The sequence below is a fragment of the Oryza brachyantha genome, chromosome 9 (assembly GCF_000231095.2).
Source record: "Oryza brachyantha chromosome 9, ObraRS2, whole genome shotgun sequence".
Taxonomy (NCBI): Eukaryota; Viridiplantae; Streptophyta; class Magnoliopsida; order Poales; family Poaceae; genus Oryza; species Oryza brachyantha.
In genome coordinates this window covers 9011981-9039399 of record NC_023171.2, presented here as the reverse complement: position 1 = coordinate 9039399, position 27419 = coordinate 9011981, and the positions used below count along the sequence as shown (strand labels likewise).

Here is a 27419-nt window from a genome sequence, read left to right as displayed (position 1 = left end):
TCAAAATGTGTAGTTACTTTAATGTACTAGAGAGAACTTGAAGTGGGTTTTAGTCACCTAATAATATGGAAAAAAAAGCTTAGATAAACTTATCAGATTATAGTAATTTGGACTCTGTAATATTTTGTCACCAATCTATTTGTTTGTTTTAAACTATTTGTAATAATTTAAATCACAATAATCTCAAGTGCAAACAAATAGGGCATAATTCAACTTGATTTAAAATTGTTATAGTGTTTGATAGGAGTGCGATCAAACTTTTAAAATTTTGACTATTAATAACTTTTAAAATATTTAGTTTAAAAACACCGGTACAATATGTATCGACGAGTCTTAAAAAGTAATTTAACAAAAGCAAATATTCATTATATATATTTTAATAAAAATCATAGTCAAATATAAAACATTTAATATTTGTTGTCTACAATAGTATGACTTAGGGCATTTCCAACTCATAACACTAGATGTAGTTTCTATAAACTCCACATCTTCCAATGCAAACATCACTATTCCATAATTCAATTTAATGCTATTTATCTCACATGATATTTTGAATGCTGTGTAGAAACCATGTCTCATGTAAGACATGGTTTCATTCTCTTTTCTCATTTATTCACTTGTCATATCATCTTTTATTCTAGATGATAACTTATTTAATTATTTAATGTTATAAACACCATCCTAATCATTGGGTTGGAAAAGCCCTTATTAAACCAAAGAGGATACTAGTATAGTTAATTAAGACACGCCCATCTCTCGGCAATGCCAAATGGCGTCATATCCCAAAACCTTCTCTGGCCAATTCTTCATGTCGGACCTCTCCTTCCTGCCACGCCACCTCCTTACCCACTTACTCCGGTTTTCATGTCCCACAAAAAACCAATTCTCCGATTCTCATATCCAACGTTTGACCATCCGTCTTATTTAAATTTTTTTTAGAAAATTAGAAAAAAATTAGTCACACATAAAGTAATATTCATGATTTATCATCTAATAAAAATAAAAATATCAATCACAAAAAATTTAAATAAGACGAAGAGTCAAAAATTATAAGTAAAAAATGAAAAATTTGTTTATTTTAGGACGGAGGGAGTAAGTTCCTTCCTCCTATCGACCGGTCTCCTCTCACACGTGTGCTGGTTCGCTCTTATAAAATGTTTTCCCTTATGCTTATGTTTACGAGCTAAGAAATAAATTTATAATTTAAATTTAGATTTGATGTTTTATCAAAAAAATTTTAACATTGGCTTCTAGATCATTAAAAAGACGTATATAAAAATGTTATTCACAAGTTAAATTTCTTTTACAAATATATCATTTGACAGTCACCCCTGGTCACCGGCGAGCGGGTCCCACTGGTCATAATAGAATATTGGCAGAGATTTTAGAGCTGCCCTTGAGTTATATAAAAAGACATAATTTCCGGTTTTTTTTCATTTGGTGACCACCGCGAGAGATGTTCTAAACGACCACAATTAACTGAGATCTGAATCACGCGATTTGTGGCTACGTATTAATTTTGATTGCCGGTGACTAATCGAGTGGAGCACCGGGAATACAGAAGCGGAGACAGGTTTGACCGTTTGATGCCTTGCGCCTTTGTGGCTTGCACATTGAGGACTTGATTAGTTCGCAAAAAATTTTTAAAAACATCACATCGAATCTTTAAACATCTAAATAAAGCATTAAACATAAATGAACTAAAAAACTAACTGTACAATTATGTAAAAAATCGTTTGACGAATTTTTTAAGACTAATTAGCCCATGATTAGCCATAAGTGCTACAGTAACCAATATGTGCTAATTATAGCATAATTAGGCTCAAAAGATTCGTCTCGCGGTTTCCAGGCGAGGTGTGAAATTTGTTTTCATTCGTGTCCGAAAATCCCTTCCGACATCCGGTCAAACGTTCGATGTGACATTTCTAACAAAAATTTTTGCCATCTAAGGATTTGTTCGGAACACAGGATAGGGAAAATATAGGAATAGGAAAAACACGGGAATAATATAGGATTTTATATGTAAAACAGAGGATTGAAAAACTTAGAAATTCGATGGTTTAAAGTGTTCGGAGCAAAGGAATATATACACCCCAGGAATTTCAAGATCAACAGTAATCCATATATTTTAGTCTAACTAAGCAATACATATTAATTTATATCTAGACTCTGCAAATGGGCCACACAGAAAAGACTTTATCTGATCTTATCCTCACAAGCTTCCATGACGCTCGGTTGCCACGGTATTATCCTTCAATTTGTCTATAACAGTTTGCCCCGTCCGAATGATAGGAAAGGAAAAAATCCCTATGAACATGATTTCTCCAAAATTCCTTTGAATATCCTGCGATCCGAATAGGGCCTAAACACCCCCTGACTGGGATCGCCGACTTTTTATGCCCTAAGCCTTTTCCATATCCGCACGGATGCATCATAAAAAGAAGCGAATCCTCCAGATGCACACGCATTTGATGAGGCCCCTAATTAATTAAGATTTAAGAGGCACAAAGCATATAATCCCCCCCCCCCCCCCTCCCTCCTCGGCGACACGACACAAAAGGCAAGATCATTATATTCTTAAACCCTCGTAATGGAATGCTGAAAGGCGACAATGGAATTTTATTACATTATGAAAAACAAAAGGTATCCTACTATCCCATCCTACTCTCATCTTATCTGAGCAGAGCGCCCCCCATCCACCGATCAGATTCCTCTGTAGCTAAAGACACCGTACTTTTGTCACTGACATATGGGTGAGCCACATGTCGGTGACAACGGAACGGTGACGGTGGAGAATCTCAATCCATTAGAGAGTTGAATGCAAGCTGCAGCAGAGATTCAAAATCTCGATACTGGGATCAAGACTACTCACTACCAATGTCTCTGGGTCTAGTAAAAAAACCATTGATAAATAAAAAAAGATGAAATATGGACATAACTTGATCGAAAAATGAGGGATGATTGTTTGTCTTTTTTTAAAAAAAGTCAAATAATATATTTGTAAATAAAAAATAATTTGTGAATATATATATTGGTCTAAAGCTAAGCTTTGTTGAGAAAATTTCAAAATTACCTAAATTTAAAGTTGAAAATTTAAATTTTCGTTTACCAGCATAACCAAAGTGAGATGATGAAGGTACAGGTTTTTCTTAATTTTGTAAGACCTGAGCTACGCTGTGCCGAAGAGATATTTTGTTTCTTTGCATACTAATACTATATAGTGCTAATTCAATCGTCGAGTTGGACTCCACTAGTTAAGATGAGAAATCCTTTTCAATGGATGCCGAACAAAGTACCACAATCTTTGTAATTAGCTTTCCCCGTGCAGCAGCGCTTACATTTGGTACAGGAGCACCATCAATCAATCGACCAGCCAAGTTGAGTCGGTGTTTCTCTTTCTCCCCCGTGCCAAGCTACCATGTACCAAATCTATGTCACTTAAGAAAGGAATAACCACGCAGGAAAGGAAAAGGATCAGGTGGAGCTTAGTTATTTTCATATAATAAGTTTGCTCCTTTCCACCGGTGCCCATTCTAGCTATAGTTTTCAATTGTTTCGAAATTATTATTCCAGCTACTTGTACTCGTCACTAAATAATTAAATCAGCAAATACGTTTAATTTTCAACCAATTAAGTGTTGCTTCGGTACGGTAGAGATGCTACTGTTCCCAATTGATCGTCGCAAAATACACCACGCCAACCAGTTTTAGGTGTGGGTTAGGTCACGTAATCTTCTCGTTTATGTTTATGTTTAAAAAAATAAATTTAGAGTTTATTTTATATTTTTTGTTAGTAAGTTTAATTTCTATCGTCTTTGGTTTTAGATCACGGTAACAAAACGCGGCTAGATGTTGCTCCGAGCACCGCGACGGGACCAGCCGGTTGCAGGCACGGGTCAGGTCAGCGGCGGTTGTTACAACTTGGTTACGGTTTGGCCGAGTCATCAGGCCAGCCGAGCCGGGGCGCGACGGACCGCGTGAAACCCCCCAACCGCGAGCGACGCGACACCCGGTCTCGCGCGGAAGCGGACTCGCCACCACCACCCCGATCCGCCAGGACCCGGCGCGCAGCGAGCGCCTTGAAAAAAAAAAAATGGTTCGCCGCGGCGGCGACCGTGCATCGGTCAGCCGCCGCCCCGCGGGGTTTTCCTCGGCGCGCGTCGTGGCGTCGAGCGTGTGGTGTGGCTGCCCTGAGGTTTTTTCGCGCGTGTTTCCCCACTGCGTTTTTTTCCCCACTCCCTCCCTCCCTCCCTCCCTCCCCGTGGCGCACGTCGTCAAAAGTGTTTAGGTGCGGACTTTGAGACTTTGCTGCTGATTGTCAAACTACGAATTTTCCATCGAAAAATAATTTATAAATAGGATATATATATATATATAATTCACTTCTGTTATTAGTCAAACGTTTGATTTTTTGTTTTTCTGCCAAACATGCGGACAATGCATGAGGGACCGTAGGAGGAGAGCGTATATGAGATTATTGATTTGCGTGCTTTTAGATTATCATCCAATAACAATGACCGAATTTGACTGATGGAATTAAAATTTTCAAACATTTTATTACTAAGCGGACCCTATATAGTTTTAATGTTTTAAAAGATAACACTAAAAAATAAAAGTAAATAAAAAAGTTTAAAATTATTTCTAAATTTAATATTGAAAAATTAAATTTTGGTTAAAAAAGGGGATGTTGGAGGGGAGAGGCTGCTCCGCGACGCGGTCTTTCTTTGTAAGCCTGAGGGAGGAGTACAGAGTACAGAGCGCCATCGGGATCAGTCGCTCTCGCCGTCTCATCTCCGGTGTATCCGTTCCTCCTTCCTCCATCCACACCTCGATCGGCGGATGGTGGCACGTAGTTTTCCTCGCCACGCGCGCGGGGCCGTCGTGGTGGTGGTGGTGGCTATGGCGTAGAGAGGAAAAGGATCCGTCGGACGGAAGGCGGAGGAGGCGGGGTTTTCTTTCTTTTCGTTTCGTTTTTTTTTCCCCTTCTTTTTTCGGTGCTGGTGCGCCGCGCTCTTCTTCTGCGCTGCCATGGTGGTGATGTGCTGCCGTGCGAGGTGAGGTCAGGTTACGTAGAAGCCAGGCGGCCGTGTGGGTTTGGCTGTCCGTCCATGGATGCCGGTGAGGGTGGCGGCGCGCCAGCCGCGGCGGCGGCGGCGGCGGCGGCGGGCGGTGGTGGTGGTGGCTCGAATGGGTTTATTCACGCCGTGGTGCGGTGCTACTCCTCTCCCCTATTCTTCTGGCTCCTCACCGTCGCGCTCGTCGCCGCAATCCACCTCGCCTCCAGCTTCATCTCTCCCTCCAGGTATTATACCGTCACCGGCGGCCAAGAAAATCGATGATTTTGCAGGGATTCTGAACAATCCGATTGGCTGATTGACAGGGACGAGGAGGATAAGGAGGCAGAGAGGAAGGCGCGGCGCGGGAGTGGTTTCGCCGGCGGCGGCGAGGACGAGGAGAGGGAGGAGGAGACGGCGGGCAGGAACGACGACAGGATTCTGGAGATGATGCGCAGCTTCAGCTTCATGCATACGAGCGAGGAGGATTTCATGGAGGGCATGGTTACGTACGACCATGTCGTCGCCAGGATGGCGCCGGAGCCGGTGGCGCCGCTGCCGCTGACACCGTCGCCGCCGTCGACCTTCAGCTTCAAGTTCCAGCACCAGTTGCCCGAAATTCTCCGAGAGACGACGGTGGTTTCGGGAGAGATACCAGTGCAAGTAGTGGAAGAGCACGAGCCGGAGAAGAAGCCGGCGATCGCGTTGGAATCGGTGGCCAAGCAAGAACGCGAGCGAGAAGCAGAGGAAAGAGAGGTAGTCATGGGAGAAGAAGAAGAAGAAGAAGAAGAAGAAGAAGAAGAAGAAGAGCAGGGTAGGGAGGTCATGGAGGCGGCGTCGCCAAGGATCGTCGCGACCACGCATAACTACCGGTTCTTGACGGAGCGAGACTTCCGGGGGTTCGTCAAGGAGCCGGAGGCCATCACGGTGCGCGTCCAGGAATCCTTCGTGCCATCGCCGCCGCTGGCAGCTGCGGCGGCGCCGGCGCCGGCGGCGTCGCAGCCTGAGGAGCGGCGAGTGGTCGACGTGCCCCCGCGTCGCGGCTTCCTCACGGAGAGCGACTTCCGTCCGTCGAACGAGCCCGGCGCGCGCCGCCCCCAGAGCGTGGCGTCGCCGGAGAAGAGAGCGCCGTCGCGGATACGGAAGCCGGCGGCGAGCTCCCCGTCTGCCGCGTCGAAGGGCAGCGCCGTGAGCGGGAGGACGAGCTTCGCGTCGGAGTTCTCCGGCTTCGGCGGCGACTCTGACTCAGAGTCAACCGCCAGCGACGGCTACTCGGTGAAGGACCTCGCCGTCGACTCCGACAGCGACTGGTTCCTCTCGGAGAAGGACTTCCCAGCGGCGGCCGGGCACGACGCCGGCAGACTCAAGAGCTACTACAAGGCCAAGGTGCTCAAGGCACTGGACGCCCTCGACGAGTCGGCTTCCAACCTGGAGCGGTCTTTCCAGGATTCTGCGACGACGGTGTCGCCGGGCTCGGTCGGCCGGGCATCGCCGGACAGCATCGCCGGCGGCTCCGCCAAGTACCCCGAGGACATGTGGTCCCGGAGCCCCTCGCCGGACGCCGAGTACAAAGAAGACAAGCACAAACGAACCGGCGAAGAAGCCGAGGTGAGGAACATGGAGGAGGAGGAGGTGAGCTTCGACATGAGCGACGACGAGCGCGCTCCTTACTCCGGCAGCAAGAAGACAGCAGCAGCAGCAGCAGCAGCATCGCCGGTGCACGACGCCGATTCTGAAGACGAGAACAGCATGGATCACTCAGAGAAGGAAACCATCACCATCAATGATCATTCGTTCGAGTCTGTCTCCGATACCAGGAGGAGCCCAGAAGCAATCTCCGACAGAGAATTGGATGATCTCTCGTCTCATCGTGTTCATGTTCTTGATGCCAAGATGAGCTCGGAGCCAACATCAGAAAGGGAACTTGTCGGTACGAACGTTCATTCATCTGAACTCATTTCTGACGACACTGAAGAATCTGCAGCTACAAATGATCAGTTACAGGCAGCAGTTTCTGATGACAAGCGAATCCCGCGTCATTTGGAGGAAGAATTTGCCGATACAGATGGTCATTCACATGAACTCATTTCTGATGTTTGGAAAGAAATTGTCAGTGCAAATGAACAGCCATTAGCGGCTCACGACGAAAAAAGCAACCTTGAACCATCAGAAATTGAATTTGTTGGCACGGACGATCAACCGGTTGAGACTGTTTCTCATGATCAGATTGCAATCGTCAGAACCCTGGATGATCCTTCATTTGCGATGGTTTCGGATGATAAGAGCATCCCAGAGACTCCAGAGCAGGAATTCAGTGCAAATGATCATCCAAGTGGACTAGTCACCGACGTCAGGATCAGTTCAGAGACTACAGAAGAAGAAATTGATATCCCAAATGATCGTCCAGCAAATGCCACTCGACATGTAACCTTCTCTGTCGAAGAGAAGGGGAAGGTGCTGGACGAGGTGGAGGAGGATCAAGAAGACAAGTGGAAGGATTTGACAGAGGAGGAGGAGGACGAGCTGGAGTCACTGTGGGAGCATCAGGATCTGATAGAACAGCTGAAGCTGGAGCTGAAGAAAGTGCGGTCGATCGGGTTGCCGACGATCTTGGAGGAGTCGGAGACGCCAAAGGCGCCGATGGAGGATCTCAAGCCATGGAGAATCGATGCCAAGTTCCTGCGCGAGGATCCGATGGACGAGCTGAACAAGTTCTTCAAGAGTTACAGGGAGAGGATGAGGAAGTTTGACATATTGTGCTATCAGAAGATGTATGCAATAGGTATGTATTTTTTTTTCCACTATTACTACCTGTTTACCCTTATTTATCTCAAATTTTAGCAACTTTTATCACTAGAGTGCAGTTTGCAGCTTTTGTGACTATCAAGCATAGCATCCACTAGCTTTTTAAAGCTAGTTAAGGACAGATGCAGCTTTATGATGCTTTACCTAGGAAAATATTTTGTTTCAACTCAATGAGTACTAAAAGAAGTGATTTTTTTTGGTTGCTTAAAATTCGGTTGTGCTAATATGTACTGCAATGGATTTGCTGCAGATTTTCTACAGCTCAGAGGGCCTCAACAATCGGCAAACTCTCTAAAATCCTTATCACCAACGGTGACGTCCATCCTTTCTCACAATTTCCGGTCATCACGTCGAAAATCACCCGAGGACCCGTCAGAAAGGTTTCTCAAGGAACTCAGGTATGACTTGGAGACGGTTTACGTCGGGCAGATGTGCTTATCATGGGAGTTCCTCCGGTGGCAGTACGAGCAGGCCCGCGACCTGCCGGATTCCGATCCTTACCACAGCCATAATTACAATCAGGTGGCTGGAGAATTCCAACAATTTCAGGTAGTAGTGCAGAGGTTTGTGGAGGATGAGTCCTTCAAGGGCCCTAGGCTGCCAAACTACATCAACAACCGATGTGTTCTCCGGAATCTCTTGCAAGTACCTGTAATTAAAGGTAAGAAATCTGGTTTCAGAACTGAACAATCAGTTAGTCCATCTTGTCGCTCTATATTCTCCTGGATTGATTGATTTGTATGTCAATGTTGGATTTGCAGAGGACAGCTTGAAGGACAGGATGGAGGATCAGCGTAAGGGGAACTATGTTATAACGAGCGAGGAGCTGGAGGAGATCATGGAGGAATGTATGCGCGTTTTTTGGGAGTTCATCAGGTCCGACAAAGTCGAGACGACGTCGGTGCTCAAGGGTTTGTCGAGCAACCACGTTGAGCTCCAGGACCCTTTAGACCATGACCTTATGATGCACATCCATGCCACGTTGCAGAAGGTAAATTACTGAATTTACACAGTACCGGCAAAAGAGTGGATTTGGTACAGTACCGACAAAACATACTTGTTGCATTACATGACACCGAATGACCCTGAAATGGATGCAGAAAGAGAAGAGGCTGAAGGATCTCCTGAGGACTGGCAACTGCATCGTGAAGAAGTTCAAGAAGCCCAAGGAGGACAATTTGAACCAGAACCTCTTCTTCTCGCAGGTCGACATGCGGCTCGTGGCACGGGTTCTGCGGATGCCGAGGATCACCAGCGAGCAGCTGCATTGGTGCAAGGCGAAGCTGGACAAGATCGCACTTGTAGATAGGAGGATCCACAGGGAGGCTTCATTTTTGTTGTTTCCCTGTTGAGAGTACATACATATATATATATACACACATGCTTCTTTTGTTCTTTTCCCCCTTCATATAGCATCTCCACCATGTAATCCCCGGCTTGTAGGTTTTCTTAACCTTTTTAGTAATCCAGCTCCTTACACATGTCAAGTGATTACAATTGTAACATGATTAAAACAGCTCATAAACCACAGAGTCCACACGGCATATAGTACTTACAGTACCTTAGCTAGAAAATTATCAGTGTAATAATCACCATTTCCTCTCAAGAGAGAGAACACCTACCAGAATGCAGAGATTGCCAAATCTGAGATGAACTGTGCGTAGTACCTTGCCTCCTCTGTCACCACATGGATGCACAACCCTGCTGAGGCTGTAGTACCACGGTGTGCAAATAAAGAAGCAATAAGGGCTTTGCCCAAGCGAAGATCAGCTGAATGCGTGTTCAGTTCTGGCTGGACTGTTCTGTGTGTACCTGTAACCTATGGTCCACTGCACTGAAGCCACGGCTACTGTTGATCGCCATTGTCACCTGTGCCCAGCTGGTGAAGATGAACAGTACAAGTGCTCCCTTTTTGCTTGCCACATGAGGCATCTACTGGCGGCCATACTGAACCCAACAATCCAAGTACTAACTGCAAACACTGCATTCTTCTGAGAGAGACAAATCATAACTCGCAGATAAAGGATCAACTGCTACTGTGTGTGCGTGGAGCTGGGGACCTGCGGCTGGCGCCGTCATTATCAGCAGGAAATGCAAGGCTCGCATCGCATCGCAGCAGACAAATGGATGCAGATGGAACAAGATGCACACAGGCTGTGCGGGGTATGCGAGTTAGTGACCTCGTCTTTTCGCTAATGCTTATGCTTATAAGCCAAGATTTGAATTTTCAACTTTATATTTAGAGCTGATTTGGGGATATTCCATCATAGTTTATTTTTTATCCTTTATTTTTAGATAATTAAGAACACGTATATAAAAAATTTGTTCGCAAATTATTTTTCGTTTACGAATATGTCGTTTAACTTTTTTAGACAAAAAAGCGAAAAGATGAGGGCCTAGAGCTCAACCGAGCTGGCTCTGGATGTACTACTAACTGTTTATCTGATCCAATCTGATCCGTGCAAGGCTTGAAATGGGTAAGATCGATGATCACAAACCGTATCGATCAACTAGGGAATTGTTTCCCAAGAAAATCGATTTGACCACCCAAAAAGATTGGTTGGATGGCAACCAATTTGCCACTGATAAGTTGATACTAGCGATGTAGACAGCACTCAAACAGAAAGTTCTAGTTAGGTAAGGTAGGAGTAGTAGGTACTGTGAGAACTATACCATGCCTGATTTTACACGGAAATATACACTTAGCTTCGAGTAAGAACGATCACAGGAACAAGGATCCAAATTTCCCGTCCAACTCTGCATTTGACGATGATAGGAATTTTTGGTGGAGCTAGGGAGTTGCCTCTGATCTTCTAATCCGGATTCTCTAACTTTTTCAAAAAAAAAATCATAACAGTATTATGCAGTAAAACACGGTAGCAGCAGTAGAAAACAGTAATAAATAGGAAACCCTACTGTGCATATTCACTTTTCATCACTACTATAGCGTTCAATCTCGATCATTTGTTGCGAATCAGACGTCTAAAAATATCCGGAAAGTCACCGTACCGTTCGTCCGTAATTTTTTAAGCAAGTCAAAGAATTTCACTTGTTGATCTTCGTCTGTCTGAGATGCAATCACCGATGCATGAGTATGGTTTGCATACATAGTGGTGTGTGTCCATGTGTGTCTTACTTGAAATCGTAAAAAAAAGAAAAAAAAAAGTAAATTGTACTTTGCACCGAGTAAAATACACAATGTTTCACTTTGCACCAGATTATATCAAAATAAGTTCCACTTAACACCATGATACATCATGAAAAAATATTAAAAACGAGAATTTCATAAAATTCAAATGAAACTTGGTGAAACATGGTCTAAATTAAAGAAGTGCTGCCAATATTTTACAAGATATCTCTTCAATTATATGCTGGAACCTATTGCAAGCGAAACTTACTTTGTATGCCCTAGTATAAAGTGAACATATATGCTAAACGCGGTACAAAATAAAATAAAATACATCTAGCTATTGTAAAAGAGCAATTTACTTTTTTTTTAAAAAAAAAGAATCATTCAGTTAAGGCTTCAAGGTGTTCAAATGAACATTCAGATTTGCCAATAAGCCAACATTTTCAATGGGCTTTGAAGTGATAGAAAACAGCGGGCAGACGGCCCAAGTAGGCCCAGGACGCCCCGATCAGGCCCATTACCGCATCGGGTGAATCCTAGCCGTCCGTGCTAGGTCAAGGCGCCCGGAGGAGAGCCATTTATAGGCATCGCCGCCGCCACGCGCTTGCTCCCCTTCTCTCTCCCATTTTCCCCCTCCTCCTCCTCCTCCTCTAGGGTTTATCCACCGGCGGCGGCGGCGGCGAGATGGTGCAGCGCCTGACGTACCGGAAGCGGCACAGCTATGCCACCAAGTCCAACCAGACGCGGGTCGTCAAGACCCCAGGTCCGGATCCTCCCATCTCTTCTTCGTTGGTGGTGCTCGGCGTCTGCTCTTTTTTTTGGTGGATTTCTCGATCTGTTTAGGCCTGTGGCTCTTTCCGCTTGTCTGAGCGGGTGGTTGTGTTGCGATTTGCAGGTGGCAAGCTCGTGTACCAGTACACCAAGAAGAGGGCGAGCGGGCCCAAGTGCCCCGTGACCGGCAAGAAGATCCAGGGAGTGAGTGACCCGCTTAATCTAGCCCGCGCAATGCATTTGCTTGGTTGCTTTTGGTAGGATTATTTCTGGTATCGATTCTAATCTGGGGCTAGGCCGACGAGTCTGTGCAAATGTAGATAAATTACTCTTATCTTAGCAAAGTAATCAGGGGTTAGGCCGATGAGTCTGTGCAAGTGTAGATAAATTACTCTATCTTAGCAAATCACTGTGCTGTAGGACCTGGTAACATAAAATCAAGGTGCGATTGGTGTAGGTATCGATATTTTGGTGAGATGGAATGGTTGATAGTTGATGGAAAATCTGCATGCCGTATGATTTTCAGCTTGGCGCATGAATGTAGCACCGTTCTCCACAGTGATTCAATCGCACAATTTACTCTTTTTGTTTACCCATGTCTGTTCCTATTTAATATGGAACTCGTTTTGCTAATTCGTTCTTTAATCTTTATGCTGATTCCATTTCTTTTAATTTTCTGTCAAGTATAGATGGTACTTATATCAATCTGATTTACTGTAGTTTCTAAGAGGGTTCAGGTTTTAATAATAGGGCATTCGGAGAGTTATAGTACTGTGACCAGAGTTTGAGCATTGAACTAAGGGTTGTAGAAACTTCTTTTCTATGTAGGCAAGTATATTTAGCATCAGGTTGTGACAGTCCCACTGTTTGCTCAACCTGACTCTTCATGATGGTTTATAATATGTACTGCATTAAAAACATTTCTTCCTACCTGAATTAATCGCAAAAACTGAATCAGTATGCTTTCTATGGATGAAGCTCTTGCACTTTTGATCATCGAACAATTGTCATGATTATTAGCTTTTGATAACACTTATTATGTGTTGACATTTTTATGTTATTACGTACTACACATGATGCATTGTATAAATATTAATTTGCTGTACTCATGCTGTCAATTCATCCATTTCCAGATTCCCCACCTCAGGCCTGCTGAGTACAAAAGGTCCAGGTTGTATAGGAACCGCAGAACTGTGAATCGTCCCTATGGTGGAGTGCTATCTGGAACTGCTGTTCGGGAAAGGTCAGGAAACAGGCTCTAATGTATTCATGTGTTTGTAACCTGTATTTTATTATGTCACCTCAGTTCCTCATATGATTGATATTGCCTCGCAGGATCATCCGTGCTTTCTTGGTGGAAGAGCAGAAGATTGTGAAGAAAGTCTTGAAAATACAGAAAACCAAGGACAAGTCAGCCTCAAAGTAGAACTCTTGGAAGTGGAAGCAAGACGCCGTGCTGTAAACAAGGAAAACATTTTTGTTGATGGTGATGATCAATGGTCTAGCCTCTTCTAGCTGAATGTTTTAGTATAACTGTCGAGTTTGGAGTACTTGAAATCCTTCTACCATTGTGATGCACTTGATGTCAAATGTTGTGAGGCATTTGATCCGCACTTTTGTTCACTTAGTACTTGGAATGAATTTTACTTACTTGAGCTGGTGTTTTGTTTCTCTTCCCCCTTCTGTTTATTTGTCCATTTGTTTGCTCTGTTCAGCAGAGCCAGATGTTGTCAATGAACCACGTTAAAACATTATTCTTGCTGCTATTCTGCAACCATAAGCCATTTAAGTTGCGTTTACTCAGGTTTCAGGTTTCTAGTATTGTTGATGATGTAGGTCAAACTTTAGAACTTTCTACGGAGAAAATTAAGCTGATTAATTTGCCGCTAAAGGATGCCATAAACATTAGTTTAGTTTAAATAAAATAATACTTTTCAAAATTCGAGTAAATATTAAAAAAAATCTCAACAAAAATAACGTGTCAAGAATGGGATTCGAACCCATGCCCTTTCGGACCAGTACCTGAAAATAGCGCCTTAGACCAACTCGGCCGTGTTGACTTATGCGGTCATTTGCCATCTTGTCTAATTGGCCGAATTTATGCTATATGAAAGTAAATCTTTATTCAAAATTCCAAATCCCCAGCTAGTTTCCAATGAGACTGTGTTGGGGGATTGCTCATGCGAATGATAATTTAAAAGATTGAGGCTATTAATTTCTTTGTTTGGTGGGTACATGAGTTAATTAAGAAGAGATGAGAATTGTGGTTTGTACTCAAACTCCCTCGCTTTTAATAGCAAGTTAGATTTGAGCAGGAAAAAAGTATAGGAAAACCTAACTTAGGTGGAAACTGGAATAAGATATTAAGATCCTTTACCTTAAGTCCTCTCTTTGTTAGTGATCCATTTTACTATGAGACCATAGGTATATAAAGTTTCGTAGCTTAAACGAGAGGATACCTTCTAGTGTAAACTTATATGAACCACAATCAAAAAGTCATACACATAATATGACGAAACAATTATTTAAAAATCTTGTCAAAATAGACCTTATTGCTTAGATAAAAATAAATTAATAAAGCTATCTTCCTTCGAAATTTATTATTTTTATATCTCACAAACTAAGTTAAATTTGAATAAGCTTTTCCACACAATTGCTCATCACCGTCTTACCTACATGTGTGATTTTATTTTATTTGATTATTGGTGACCTTTTGGAGTTTCAATCTAAGTTAGGATTTCTAACAATCTCCATCCGTTACAAAACAAATCAATTTTTTAATTTTCGTGTCCAGCGTTTGACCATTCGTCTTATTTAAAGTTTTTTTAAAAAAATTAAAAAATAGCCACACGTAAAATCTATTCATGATTTATCATCTAAACAAAACAAAAATATTAATCGTAATTTTTTTAATAAAATGAAAGTCAAACATTATAGGTAAAAAATAAAAAATTGGTTTGTTTGGGGATGGAGGGAGTATGTCTTCAACAAGAGCCGTTTCTTTTGCCAAACAATAAGACCTTGTTCAGTTTTCAAATTTTTTTTCCTAAAACATCACACTGAATTTTTGGATACCTAAATAAAGCATTAAACATAGATGAATCAAAAAACTAATTGCACATTTATGGAAGAAATCTTAAGACGAATCTTTTGAGCCTAATTAGTCCATGATTAACCATAAGTGCTACAGTAACAAACATGTGCTAATGACGGATTAATTAGGCTTAAAAGATTCGTCTCGCGGTTTCTAGGCTAGCCGTGAAATTTGGTTTTCCATTCGTATCCAAAAACCCCTTTCGACGTCCAGTCAAACATTCGATGTGATATTTTTACCAAAAAATTTTGATAACTAAAACACCACATAAAATTGGACTGGAGTGAAAAATCAGACGCACGGTCAACTTGTGTGAAGCCGTTTGGCAGCAAGGCGTCCTTCGTTCTCCTTTTCGAGGTGGGGGTTGGCAATGGCGCGCAGCCGCGCACACGAGTAGGTTGCCTCCTCCCCTCCCGTCGCGCCATCTCCATGCCGCCTCGCCGCATCCTCCTCCTCCTCCTCCCCCACGCCTCCACCCCTCTCGCCCCCGCCAACCTCCGCGCTCTCTCAGCTTCCGCCTCCACCCCGTGCGCCGTCGCGCCCCACCTGTTCGGCGGAATGCCTCGTGGCCCCGACCTCCTCGCGCGGCTCCCCGCCGAGCTCGCGTCCTTCGCCCGCGCGCGCGCCGCGGGGATCGCGCCCAGCCACTTCGCCTACGGCGGCGCGCTCGCCGCGTGCGCCGCCGCGGGGCGGGTCGCGGTGGCCGAGCAGGTCTACTGCGCCGCCTGGAAGGACGGGCTCTCCGGCAACGCGTACGTCTGCAGCGGCATGGTGGACCTGCTCGCCAAGAGCGGCCGCCTCGGGGACGCGCTCAGGGCGTTCGCGGACGGGGACCCGAGCAGCGCCGTCTGCTGGAGCGCGGCGATCTCCGGGGCGGTGCGGAACGGCGAGGACGGGCTCGCCGTCGAGATGTTCCGTGATATGGTGTGGGGTTCGTGCGAGCCCAGCTCGTTCACTTATTCCGGGGCCCTTAGCGCGTGCGCGGCGGGTGCGGAGCTGAGCGCTGGCCGGGCGGTGCATGGTCTTGTGCTTCGGCGTGATCCTGAGTACGATGTGTTTATTGGAACGTCGCTTGTTAATATGTATGCAAAATGTGGTGATATGGATGCTGCCATGAGGGAGTTCTGGAGGATGCCAGTCCGGAATGTGGTTTCATGGACCACCGCGATTGCTGGTTTCGTTCAGGAAGATGACCCAGTTAGTGCGATGCTGCTGCTAAGGGTAATGGTGCGGAGTGGGGTGGTGATCAACAAATACACAGCCACGAGTATCCTGCTCGCATGCTCTCAGATGTCTATGGTACAAGAGGCTAGCCAGATGCATGGTATGATTATGAAGACAGAGCTGTACTTGGATTGCGTTGTCAAGGAGGCTTTGATTTCAACATACACAAACATGGGGTGCATTGAGTTGTCAGAGAAAGTGTTTGAAGAAGCTGGCACAGTAAGCAGTAGAAGTATCTGGTCGGCCTTCATATCTGGGATCAGTAACCATAGCCTTCTGAGATCACTTGAGTTGTTGAAGAGGATGTTTCTTCAAGGTCTAAGACCAAATGACAAATGCTATGCTTCCGTTTTTAGTTCTGTTTCAATTGATATTGGCAGACAACTTCATTCATCTGCCATAAAAGATGGGCTCATTAATGCTATTCTTGTTGGCAGCGCACTCTCTACCATGTACTCCAGATGTGATAATATGCAGGATAGCTACAAGGTTTTTGAAGAAATGCAGGAACAAGATTTAGTCTCATGGACAGCAATGGTTGCTGGTTTCGCTACACATGGCCATTCAGTTGAGGCATTCCTAACGTTCAGGAATATGATTCTTGATGGTTTTGAGCCAGACCATGTTTCGTTAACTGCCATTCTTTCAGCTTTGAATGGACCAGAGTGTTTACTCAAAGGGAAGGAAGTTCATGGACACGTCCTTCGTGTCTATGGAGAAACCACATTCATTAACGATGGTCTTATTTCCTTGTATTCGAAATGTCGAGTAGTACAAGCAATCTCACTATTTCAGCTTATGATGGCGGCAGGTTCTCGAATAGACGGTTTTATATGCTCTTCTATTCTTAGCCTATGTGTTGACATGGCAAGACCATTCTATTCTAGATCATTACATGGATATGCAATTAAATCAGGTATACTGGCTGATCTTGCAGTAAGCAGTTCACTTGTGAAGGTGTACTCAAGAAGTGGCAATATGGATGACTCTCGTAAATTATTTGATGAAATAAGTCTCCCGGATTTAGTTGCATGGACCACTATAATTGATGGGTATGCTCAGCATGGAAGTAGCCTGAATGCCTTGGCAATGTTTGATTCGATGATTCAGCTTGGGGTAAGACCAGATACTGTTGTGTTGGTGAGTGTTTTGTCTGCATGCAGCCGTAATGGTTTAGTTGAGCAAGGAATTAACTATTTTAATTCAATGAGAACTGCATATGGGGTTGAGCCAGAGTTACATCACTACTGTTGTATTGTTGATTTACTTGGTCGATCTGGGAGGCTTGCAGAGGCAAAATGTTTTGTTGATAGCATGCCTATAAAACCTGAACTGATGATATGGAGCACGCTACTCGCTGCTTGCAGAGTTCATGAGGACACTGTACTTGGAAGGTTTGTAGAAAATAAGATCCGTGAAGGAAATTACGACTCAGGTTCTTTTGCAACTCTGTCGAACATACTTGCAAATTCTGGAGATTGGGAGGAAGTAGCTAGAGTCAGAAACACAATGAAGGGTGTAAATAGAGAACCTGGATGGAGTATGGTGTAAACTGAAATGCTTGAGGAGACATACAAAAACGAGGAATGCAGCACAGCATCTAGAAACATATATTTCATGAGGCAGTGAGATCAGCTAGAAAGATAAAAGTACCTTGGCCGAATAATTTCTACTATAACCAAGACACTGCAGAGTATGTTCATGATTAACTATTTTTTATTAGCAAACGTGCTAAATCTTGACTCAGTTGGAGTGATGATTTCCGGGAAATTGGAAATGAACACCAGTTGGTTTTATGTGGTTCTGTTCGTGGTAAAGGCCTGGCAGTTATCAAAAGTTCCCACTCTTGGAAGAACTGAGTTTGTGATTCTTCTTGCTGTACTTCATTAACTATTCACTTTATGAGAATTTTCATACTTGACATATATAGCACACCCCTAATTCTCAGAGGAAGCATACGATCTTTATATTACCGTGGAGCGTGCATTCTGAACCTTTCAACCAAAAAAAAAGTCATCATGCCTGAGTTGGGAACATCGAATCAACGGAGCTATTAACTGGACAGTAAACTTGCAGCTAGAGCTATATCTTGGAGCCGTGTATTGACACTTGATATGATCTACTGCTCTTGACAAAAACAATAGGCAGTTGTCATGTATACAAACCTATATTTTTGACCATTTAAGAAATCACTGGCCATGCAACTTGGCATTTCAATGATATCGGATCTTAAAAAATTGTGGAGGGTGTAAAATAGCATGACTTTTTGTTTACATTAGTGGGCTGAATAACAACTATGCCCCTGGTTTACATTCACATGCGAGCATTTAATATTTTGCAAAGGAGTATTTTTCACACCCCCAAATCTTACAGGCATCTAATGACTGTTACAGAGATGGAATGGACCAAGAACTCTAGAGAGCAACGTTTGACATCCTGATCCCGGTAATACTATAATGGAGCCATGAACATCATTTGTTTCTCATTGAAGTTACTAGAGAAGTCAGGAAGACAGACTGCAGACCAATCATACAGCAAGGAAAGAACAATCAGTGAATCAGTGCCCTCTGTTCACGCAGACAATGTATGAACAGCCACTGACAGGGAAAATTCATGTCAAATTCGTTGGGCCGACCTGAAAGCTACTTACAACGATACAGGAAAGTACAATGCATTTGTTATGGCAATTATTTTCCTGTTAATGACAATGGGGTGATCGCTTGGCATATTATATATATATATATATATATATATATATATATATATATGCTCTTAGCCATCTAAAAATCAAAACTGAAAAATAATCCACAATGAAACAACCCTAAATTTTACTTCAAATTTAAGGTTGGAAATTTAAAATTTAGCTTATAAGCATATAAGAGGAAGCGAAAAAGCGAAAAGATGGGGCTGAATATGTCAACTGCTATTTGCATTTGTGTACCTGCCATTCCGTCTGAGAGCTATAATCTCTAAAATAAAGTTTGAGAGCTACCTTCTAGAGACAATATACCAGTGAGGCAACGGGAAGATCATTTTCAAGTTATTATCTGACTGGTGTTTCCAATAGATTTCATACTTAAAATTTAATAGGATATTTGTTTTGTGCAAATGATGCAAGTCTTGCAAACTCTGTGTTCAATAGGTCTTTTTAGAAGTTTTCAAATTATCTGGAAAACTTACTAGAGATAGGGTTGGGGACGTTTTCTATATTTCGCATAATATCGATAGCAAATTCAACTTAATTTGACAGATACAAAAAGGGCAGCCAAAATTGTAATTTAGATACCCTGCTCATTATTTAAAAAACATATGTGCTTCTGTACTAGCATTCATTATCATGCATGGAAATCTTCATAGAGTTCATATGTTGCTCTGGTGCTCAGATAATAAGTCGTCCACACTTTCTTTTGTATAGATTCAAGTTAGATCACTACAGATGAGTACAAACACAATTATTTGATTTATTTCATCGCAGTTTACTTTTGGGAGTTACAGGAAACATAAAATCACTTGGAGAGTAAATAATGAGCACTGAGCAATAAAATAAAGGAGAGCCCATTATTCCTTTTCAAGTATCTTTGATCAAGTAACTAAAGCATATGCACAAAGCAGTAGTAAGCCTTCAAGATGCTCCCAGAAGCTCCTTGATGTCATACCCTTGTAGCTGAAGCAATAGAAAACTATGCATGTCAGTTACATCTCACTAGTTACTACTTGCATCAAATATGCCATCTAAAATAACCAAATAACATAAATAGATAAATTAATCGGATAGCTATCCTGCTCTTATGCAATCCAATGCAAGTTATACAACTCCTGAGTTCCAAATAATAAGACATACCTGAAGAAAGGTTAGCAGTAATATTACTCCTGAGTTCCAAAATGCATGTATTGTGATAGGAGTTAGAAGATTGTGGGTTTGAGCATATGAAAAGCCCAATGCAAGACCTGCATACCAGTCAACAAGGTTATGGAAATGGAAAACGTTCACACACTTTGTCAGACATGGAACTCACACGGTTTTATATCTTATTTCTAAATTAGCATATAAAATTACCAAGTACAAACAACTGCGGGAATTGTCCAGGTGTTAGATGGGCCAAGGCAAACAGAGCAGCACTGACAAGTATGCAAACTGGAGTAGGAAACCTGTACAGGAAGCAGATTGTTAAACACTTAAACAGGCAAAACTGCAAAGCATATAACATACCAAGTTGCTACATGCAAACATGTGAAAGGAAGCTACTGAGAAAGAGCTAAAAAATATATGGTCCTTTACCACTTAGTCAAGGACACCATTAGAAATCCTCGAAATACAGTCTCCTCCAGAATGGGTGCAAGAACTCCAGTAATGCCCACCAGAAAAGCAGTGCTAACAATATATTAAAACGTAAAAAAAAAATCATTTCGTGACTGTCTGGTATAAAGGCATAAACCCACTAAAAATTTGATGGATGATACCTGGCACTTGATGAGCCAATTAATGGCAATAAAAGAACTAATGAGTCAGTCTGCAAAATAAGGATCCAGAAATGAATCAGCAGTTTCAGGACTCATGAGTCATGACAGTACTCTGACGAAGGTAACTAGCGTAACAGGAGATAAGTACACAAAATATGTTGAGATCCAATTTGGAAAAAGCATAAGCCCCTATTAATTTAAAGTGAGGCCTTACAATGCAAGCTTGCCAGTCAAAGCATGCAATAAACCTTTTACACGAAGCTTCGCTTCATCAAAAAGTCTTAATTATACAGTACACTGTTCCTAATTATGCCCAGTCCTCATCTCTTAACAAAGAGAATATTGTATTCACTAATCCCTTTGCTAGTAATGGATAACCTATCTTTCTTGTTTCACCACCATCTGAATCTTGGACGAATGACCATAAGACAGTGTGAGTTGTCATTGTTTAAATCATAACCAGCTTAGGTCAGTCCATGTATGTCGCAACAAAAAAAGTCAGTCCATACATGAGAAAGTTGTGATTAGATAAGACCTAGGGCCAGGCAAGATACAACCGAGGCAAGCCAAAAGGGTTTGAAATAAGAAAATGATCTATTACATTTGCCAATTACAATAATTTCTCCATTTGGCATATTGTTAGAGGTTATTGTGCAATGAATATTAAGCAGTTGAAGATGTAAAAAGAATTTTTGCTGAATAAATTAAGTTACAGGTTGAAGATGAATGGAACTGCAATCTCACGATTTGAAAAACAATGTGTGAGAAGTAATAATGAATTAAATGGGAATCAGATTGTATTGATTGAGAAAGAGCTACAGTATGTAAAAGGCCTGACCTCTCTCTCTGGAGGTTCACCATTCAGATAATTCATAGCAACCCCTACTAAAGCAATAGAAATTATTGCACCAAAAAGGCCAGCTGCGGCCCACAGAAGCCAACCGTTTTGCAGCTTGAATGGTTCTTTAATATCTGCAAATTCAGCAAACCTGAATATGGTTATTCCTTATATCAGAAAAGCAGAAAGGTGTTAAAAAAATATTAGGCCGACTCTGGTGCATATTACTTGTAGTATAATTTAATCCAGACCACTGATCTAATTTTATTGGACGGTTGTGATTAAATTATACTACCAACAATTTTATGTGTAGTAGAATTCTGAGAGAAGAATATCGTCTTTTTTACTGTGATAGTAAGTGGGCCTTGTTGGGCTTTTTTTATCCGTGCATAATATGATAAAAAAATAATAAATATAAATCTAATATTAATCAAAATACGAAAATACCTTTTTAAATCAATGGATGAGATTAGTTCTACTGGCAGTATTATACTACAAGTATGCATCGAAGCGTTGCCCAAAAAAATATATATCCATCATGACTTAAGCATGCAAAGCAATACCCACGAAAAAGAGGGTAGCTATGCACCCTTAGCTATAGCATAAATCCAATTACATAAAAAATTTGCAGAAGCTTTCCACAGTTGAAAAAAAATGCTAAAAACCATGTACTCTTCACACAAGACAAATTTATTACGAGCAATGTGGAGACAGTATTATGTCCTGACCATATCGGAATATATCATCTGGCAGGGGTCGGAAGGTGTTGGTGATGCCAAATACGACACCCAGCACAACTGCTGTCACGCTACTGCTTAAGATAGAGAAAATAAAATGGTAAATATGTTTGCAATTGATGTCATCCATTCTTTGGACGATACAGATAAACAGAGAAATAATTGAATAAGCGTAAGTGCTTGGATTCATACAGTTGTCCAAGGAAGAGTATTTCTGCCTTCTGATCTACTGTTGCCTCAACAGCTTTAAATCCCACATATGTCAAAACCGATTGCTCAACCAATCCTGTCAGAACAAAGCTGTCTAAAGAACATTCAAAAAACTTTCTTAAATGAAGCCGTCGATTACTGACAGGCTAAAATACTGGATTTGAGCGTTAAGCATCTGCCAATTTCAAATTATGAGACTACTCATTACAATTCACAAAAAAAAAAATTAAAACCGGACCAATTTGATTGGTACCACTATAAAAATCACGGAGTTGGAAAATACCATCATATATGTCTCAGAACAATTGTATCACCTTGATGAAATTGATCGAGTTCAATAAAACTTCCATTATGTAAAAATATACGTCATTTTCTCGTGTGCGATGGTATTTTCCAAATTATCCCTTTGAATTCTTATTTGTCATATTTAACTCCAATACAAATGTGCAAGATTGCAATAGACATCACCAACCAGGATAGGGTACAGAAGGTTTAAGAGTACCTTACTCCACAGCCCACCATGGTGAGCACCACCGTCTGCCACTCCCACGGCACATCCCACCGGCGAAGGATTGGCCACTCGTCCGAATTCTGCTCATATCCAAATGATGTCACAACATCCTTAGCAACACAGACCATAATAAAAGAGATGAACCATGAATGCTTTCAGTAACTAGAGAAATCTTTAATGATAATACGATATCGAATGACCATTTTACATTCTAATCCGTTGGCTTCTGTTGATATAGGGACGATTGTTTGGCTTTTTTGGCATATTTGTAAACGAGAAATAATATATCAATAAAATTTTTATATATGCATTCTTAGTGATATAAAAACTAAACCAAGATTGAAAAATAAACTTCAGTTGAAAAAATTTAAAATTATCTCTAAATTTAAGGTTAAAAAATAAAATTTTAGCTTATAAGATTATAAGCAGAAGTGAAAAGATTAGGTGACGTGACATTCTTTTCAGAAAGAGATAAAAACTAATCTTCGGTATGTTCTTCAAAGAAACTAAATTTCCTCAGTAACTGAAGCGGCGGAGCGTGACGTCACCTTAGTGGAAGGCGGAGGCGGATTGTTGCCGGAATTGGAGGAGAAGCACGCGAATCGCCCGCGCCTCCTCCGCCGGCCGGTCTCCGGCGACCGGAGCCACCGCTGCTGATGAGTTCTTACTGCTGCTGCTGTTGCTGCTGCCACGCAGCCAGTTCTTGGCGAGGGGAATGGCTTCCGTTGCCTGGAGAGGAGCAGGGCTCTGCACGGGAGCGGCCGGAGCATGTGGAGAGAGAGCGCCGGCGACGGCGATGACGCCATGAGCGAGATGCTTCGTTGCTCTCTCAGCTCGCAGCTCGCTGGCTCACTGAAGAAGCAGCACGTGGACACGTGGTCGGGATAAGCTGAGGGATCTATTTGTAAATTACATAAAATATAAGGACATAAATAAAAAAGTTCAACTGATAGTCTTGGGAATCATGTATAGTTCTAGGGTTGGATTTGCAAATTGACACCTCCGGTTCTCCAAAGCACCTGGGCTCTTGCGGCGGCGATGGCGGCGGCGGCGAGCACGTCCGGCGAGTGGCTGAAGGGTGCCCTGCAGGATCTGCGGGAGCGGATGGGTAGCGGGCTGGAGCTCGACGCCGACCTCATCTCGGGCCTCGTCTCCTTCTGCGAGCTCGCGCCTCCGCCCGACGCCGCTGACTACCTCGCGGTCCGTACCCATTACCGCCCATCCCCGTAGAGTGATACGCATCAATGAAGGATCGCGCTCTTTAGGTTTTGGTTGGACCTTGTTGTATCGAATTTATCGTTTGGTTGGTGTAGCGGCCTGATATTGTTGACTGCTTTGGTGCCATTTTGGAATTAGGGTTCGTGTGATTTGATTTAGTTGGTGTTGCAGTTGAATCGACCTGTGGAGCTTGGTTTTGGTTGTTTAGTTAGGTGTAAGTATGATCATCAGTGTATTGCAATTGTACCGCTATTCGGCTCCTCTTTGGTTTGGGATCTCTGTGGGGTTTAGTTGCAAACAGAGGATTACTTGATGAATACTGAAGCATCTATGCTTACAACTCTATGGCACAGGGACTCGTTGTTAGACTTTGTGTGCGGTTAGTAGAAAATAGAGAATATCTATGCTGCACTGATACCTCCGAAAATGTATCGGTGTCGAATGGCTTGTCCGATACAGATACTTCTCCGATGTGTCTCTGATACGTGTCAGCCAAGTATCGGAAAAACAGAAAAAATAACTAATTTAATTATCTGATACACTGTTGACTCTTCTCCGAGCATGTGTCATGCCCAGCAATTAAGCCACATTCTAACCTTGGAGTTGGGAATAGTACATTATAGAAACACATTGATATATTAGACGGGGTGTTATAGGTCGAGGGAATGTCAGACGGTGGGGTGGTGTAGGTCGAGTTAATGTCAGATGGTGGGGTGCTGTAGGCTGAGGGAATGTCCGATGGAGGTGAAAGTATTGCAACTATTGTGGCTTTAGTGGCTATAGACTTGCTGAAAAGTTATATTTTCCTTGCTTGCAGCACATTAATTTTTCATTTTGGTGACAAACAATTGAGAATTTGAAACAAAAATACATATGTACTATTTTTATTAAAAATATGTAGCTGTGTCGCCATATTGGCATTTTGTTAGAAAATGACGAATCCCTGTAAGTGTCGGGACACATCGTGTCAATGTATCCATGTCCGTGCATCAGGAGAATATGATGCTACGATGAATATAACTTTATAGCCTGATGCATAACTGTAAGAACAATGGAGCGTAACTGCATTGGTACAATATTTTGCTTAAGAAGTTAAGAAGTGTAGCTACATGTCTGAGGCAGCATGGTGCTTGGACTGCCAAGTTATCTGTGGTTCTATTCAACTTTGTTGTCTTCATGCGTCTGCAGCTTTTCGGAGCATAATTGCTGATTTTGTGCATGATTATACTTTCCTTTCAGAAAACAATGTAACTTTGCATTGAAAGGTGGAACTCTAGATTTGACTGTGAATTTAATTATCCTGCTGTGCATCTTTAATAAAATCAAAAGGACTACCTTGCATATTCAGTCCAAAAATAATATTTGCACCTTTACCATGTACCCCTAGCTTGCCGTTCTCGATTGGGCATTTGGTGTTGCTGAGGGATTTTAGTTATATTTTCTTCTTGGAGTTGTGTTTGCTTCATATTGTTCAGCTATGTATTACTCATGATTCATGAATGCATGTGGATATTGCCTTTGCTTACTCCTTACTCCTTAGTCTTTGTCATTGATACTTTACAGTTCAATGGTGCAGAATATTATTGGAGTAGAAGCTTCTCAGGACCTTATTCAGGAGTACTTGCAGAGGAGGGGTTACATTGATCCATCAAGGGGCACTGAAAACCTGCAGTCATCTAATCTTCAGCCTTATGTGAAACCGTCTGCTGGTACAGGGGTTACCCAAACAAAGAAACAGACACGCACACAAAAAGATGCAACAGCATCTTCTTCTACTCAGAGTTCCAAGAGTCAACCAGAGAGTGCTGATCCCCGAGTTGCCTCCAAGAAAAGTTCAAAAAAGAAAGGAGGAAAAGCCATTTCCCTTGCTGAGGCAGCAAAGGGTTCTATTGTCTTCAAGCAGGGAAAACCTTGTTCATGCCAAGCACGCCAGCACAACCTTGTCAGCAACTGCTTATCATGTGGCAAAATTGTGTGTGAACAAGAGGGCGAGGGACCCTGTAGTTTCTGTGGTGCACTTGTTTTAATGGAAGGCAGCACATATGCTGGTTTAACTGATGTTGGAATCCCTCTTTCGGAATCAGAAGCTGCAGCTGAAGCGTATGCAAAGAGGCTTGTTGACTATGATAGAAACTCTGCAGCAAGGACAAAAGTTTATGATGATCAAAGCGACTACTTTGAAATGGAAGGAAATAGTTGGCTTTCCTCAAAGGTAAACCGTCTTTAATTCTTTACTTTATATGTCCATTACCGGTTCACTGTGCTAAGTTGTAGCTTCTATGGGTTGCTGTCCTTTATATGCGCACTGCACCCAATCCTGTCATCCGAATTGTTTTTTTGAAGAGAATTGCTTATTGCCTTTGTATTACAAGGAGTCTCTAATAAACGTACACCATTAATTATAAAGTCAGAAAAACATCATGCACTTTTACTCTAAAAATTGCTTGCATAATTTGCAGTTGATGTACCATCATATTCATTTAATAAGAACATATAACCTGATGGGATCAGATAACAGTTCATCGTTCAATTGTTTGAGATATTAGTAGATTGCTCCAACCGAATCATATGGAAGAATGTTTAGTTAGTTACTTAGTTCTCGATTTTTCTCACTTCAGGAAAAGTCTGACCTAAAGAAGCAACAGGAGGGAGCTCTGGAAGCAGCTGAAAAGGGCAAAGGCAAAGTGGTTGTGACATTTGATTTGGTGGGTCGAAAGGTAAAATAATCATTGTTCCTGTTGTACAGTTTCTAATTTGCTCAGTTCTCTAAACGAAACAGATGACAACATAATTTTGCAACTGTTTCATGCAGGTAATTTTGAACAAAGATGAAGCCGCAGTGTTGGAATCCGAGCACCGGATCTTAAGGCCACCTGAAGAGAAGGATCAGAGCCACCGCATACAAGCCAACCCCACTATCAGAGAGCAGCCTGTGTTCATTGAAACAGGGCCGGTGAAGCCGAAAACCGACAGAGCAAGACAAAGCAAGAGGCTCGCCAAGAATGGCCTGTGCCTGGAGGTAACTGGGAGGCTACAGCACGACGACAAGGACCCCCAGAGTTTCCTGGGTGGCAAGATGAAGAAGGGTGATCATCTGGCCTACAGCTCCTTCGGCCAACCCCGCGAAGGGGACAACTTCGACTGCTCCCAAGATTTTGATTGACTTGTTGAGTTTTCAAGTTTTCACCCAGAGGAGGTAAAATACAAACCAGGCTGTAAAAAGATGCTAAGATACACATCCATATCCAACTTTTTTTGCAAGAATACCTTGTGACCTATATTGAAAAGATGATAATGATGCATTCGGTTCTTGTTGCCCTCCCACTGTGTTCTATTTCTCCATCTGGAGATAATTACCAGGGTTCCC

At 42.5% G+C, this 27419-nt stretch overlaps 5 protein-coding genes across 5 annotated transcripts; 4 read left to right on the top strand and 1 right to left on the bottom strand.

The window, feature by feature from the left end:
- The first annotated feature begins 4765 nt into the window (after window positions 1-4765).
- Window positions 4766-9495, top strand: LOC102704175 (neurofilament heavy polypeptide-like). Its single transcript, XM_040527396.1, has 5 exons — window positions 4766-5301; window positions 5380-7835; window positions 8109-8519; window positions 8620-8849; window positions 8959-9495. Exons 1-5 carry the CDS (start codon window positions 5108-5110, stop codon window positions 9208-9210), a joined length of 3543 nt encoding a protein of 1180 aa, XP_040383330.1. The 5' UTR covers window positions 4766-5107; the 3' UTR covers window positions 9211-9495.
- A 2109-nt stretch (window positions 9496-11604) lies between these two features.
- Window positions 11605-13431, top strand: LOC102712658 (60S ribosomal protein L34). Its single transcript, XM_006660559.2, has 4 exons — window positions 11605-11751; window positions 11884-11963; window positions 12893-13002; window positions 13095-13431. The coding sequence occupies exons 1-4, from the start codon at window positions 11673-11675 to the stop codon at window positions 13183-13185; spliced, it is 360 nt and encodes a 119-aa protein (XP_006660622.1). The 5' UTR covers window positions 11605-11672; the 3' UTR covers window positions 13186-13431.
- A 1735-nt stretch (window positions 13432-15166) lies between these two features.
- LOC102703897 (pentatricopeptide repeat-containing protein At1g74600, chloroplastic) lies at window positions 15167-18774 on the top strand. Its single transcript, XM_040527371.1, has one exon. It carries the CDS (start codon window positions 15283-15285, stop codon window positions 17626-17628), a length of 2346 nt encoding a protein of 781 aa, XP_040383305.1. The 5' UTR covers window positions 15167-15282; the 3' UTR covers window positions 17629-18774.
- Window positions 18775-19394: 620 nt separating this feature from the next.
- Window positions 19395-23679, bottom strand: LOC102712385 (membrane-embedded CAAX protease MroQ-like). Its single transcript, XM_006660558.3, has 10 exons — window positions 23383-23679; window positions 22826-22914; window positions 22306-22413; window positions 22105-22187; window positions 21377-21510; window positions 20539-20588; window positions 20357-20449; window positions 20135-20226; window positions 19919-20025; window positions 19395-19741 (listed from the first exon to the last, which is right to left on the bottom strand). Exons 1-10 carry the CDS (start codon window positions 23638-23640, stop codon window positions 19700-19702), a joined length of 1056 nt encoding a protein of 351 aa, XP_006660621.1. The 5' UTR covers window positions 23641-23679; the 3' UTR covers window positions 19395-19699.
- A 129-nt stretch (window positions 23680-23808) lies between these two features.
- Window positions 23809-27370, top strand: LOC102712107 (activating signal cointegrator 1). The gene is made up of 4 exons (XM_006660557.3): window positions 23809-24034; window positions 25629-26264; window positions 26671-26769; window positions 26865-27370. The coding sequence occupies exons 1-4, from the start codon at window positions 23873-23875 to the stop codon at window positions 27213-27215; spliced, it is 1248 nt and encodes a 415-aa protein (XP_006660620.1). The 5' UTR covers window positions 23809-23872; the 3' UTR covers window positions 27216-27370.
- Window positions 27371-27419: the final 49 nt, after the last annotated feature.

Bases quoted from the DNA above. Each gene is read 5' to 3' on its own strand.
- LOC102704175 (XM_040527396.1), top strand. From the start codon at position 5,108: ATGGATGCCGGTGAGGGTGGCGGCGCGCCAGCCGCGGCGGCGGCGGCG. The intron at 7,836-8,108 runs GTATGTATTTTT...GATTTGCTGCAG, and splicing joins TCAGAAGATGTATGCAATAG to ATTTTCTACAGCTCAGAGGG. The intron at 8,850-8,958 runs GTAAATTACTGA...AAATGGATGCAG, and splicing joins TCCATGCCACGTTGCAGAAG to AAAGAGAAGAGGCTGAAGGA.
- LOC102712658 (XM_006660559.2), top strand. From the start codon at position 11,673: ATGGTGCAGCGCCTGACGTACCGGAAGCGGCACAGCTATGCCACCAAG. The intron at 11,964-12,892 runs GTGAGTGACCCG...ATCCATTTCCAG, and splicing joins CCGGCAAGAAGATCCAGGGA to ATTCCCCACCTCAGGCCTGC. The intron at 13,003-13,094 runs GTCAGGAAACAG...ATTGCCTCGCAG, and splicing joins GGAACTGCTGTTCGGGAAAG to GATCATCCGTGCTTTCTTGG.
- LOC102703897 (XM_040527371.1), top strand. From the start codon at position 15,283: ATGCCGCCTCGCCGCATCCTCCTCCTCCTCCTCCCCCACGCCTCCACC.
- LOC102712385 (XM_006660558.3), bottom strand. From the start codon at position 23,640: ATGGCGTCATCGCCGTCGCCGGCGCTCTCTCTCCACATGCTCCGGCCG. The intron at 20,026-20,134 runs GTAATTTTATAT...ACTGGTATGCAG, and splicing joins CCCGCAGTTGTTTGTACTTG to GTCTTGCATTGGGCTTTTCA. The intron at 19,742-19,918 runs GTATGTCTTATT...CTATTGCTTCAG, and splicing joins TACTGCTAACCTTTCTTCAG to CTACAAGGGTATGACATCAA.
- LOC102712107 (XM_006660557.3), top strand. From the start codon at position 23,873: ATGGCGGCGGCGGCGAGCACGTCCGGCGAGTGGCTGAAGGGTGCCCTG. The intron at 24,035-25,628 runs GTCCGTACCCAT...TCAATGGTGCAG, and splicing joins ACGCCGCTGACTACCTCGCG to AATATTATTGGAGTAGAAGC. The intron at 26,770-26,864 runs GTAAAATAATCA...TGTTTCATGCAG, and splicing joins TTGATTTGGTGGGTCGAAAG to GTAATTTTGAACAAAGATGA.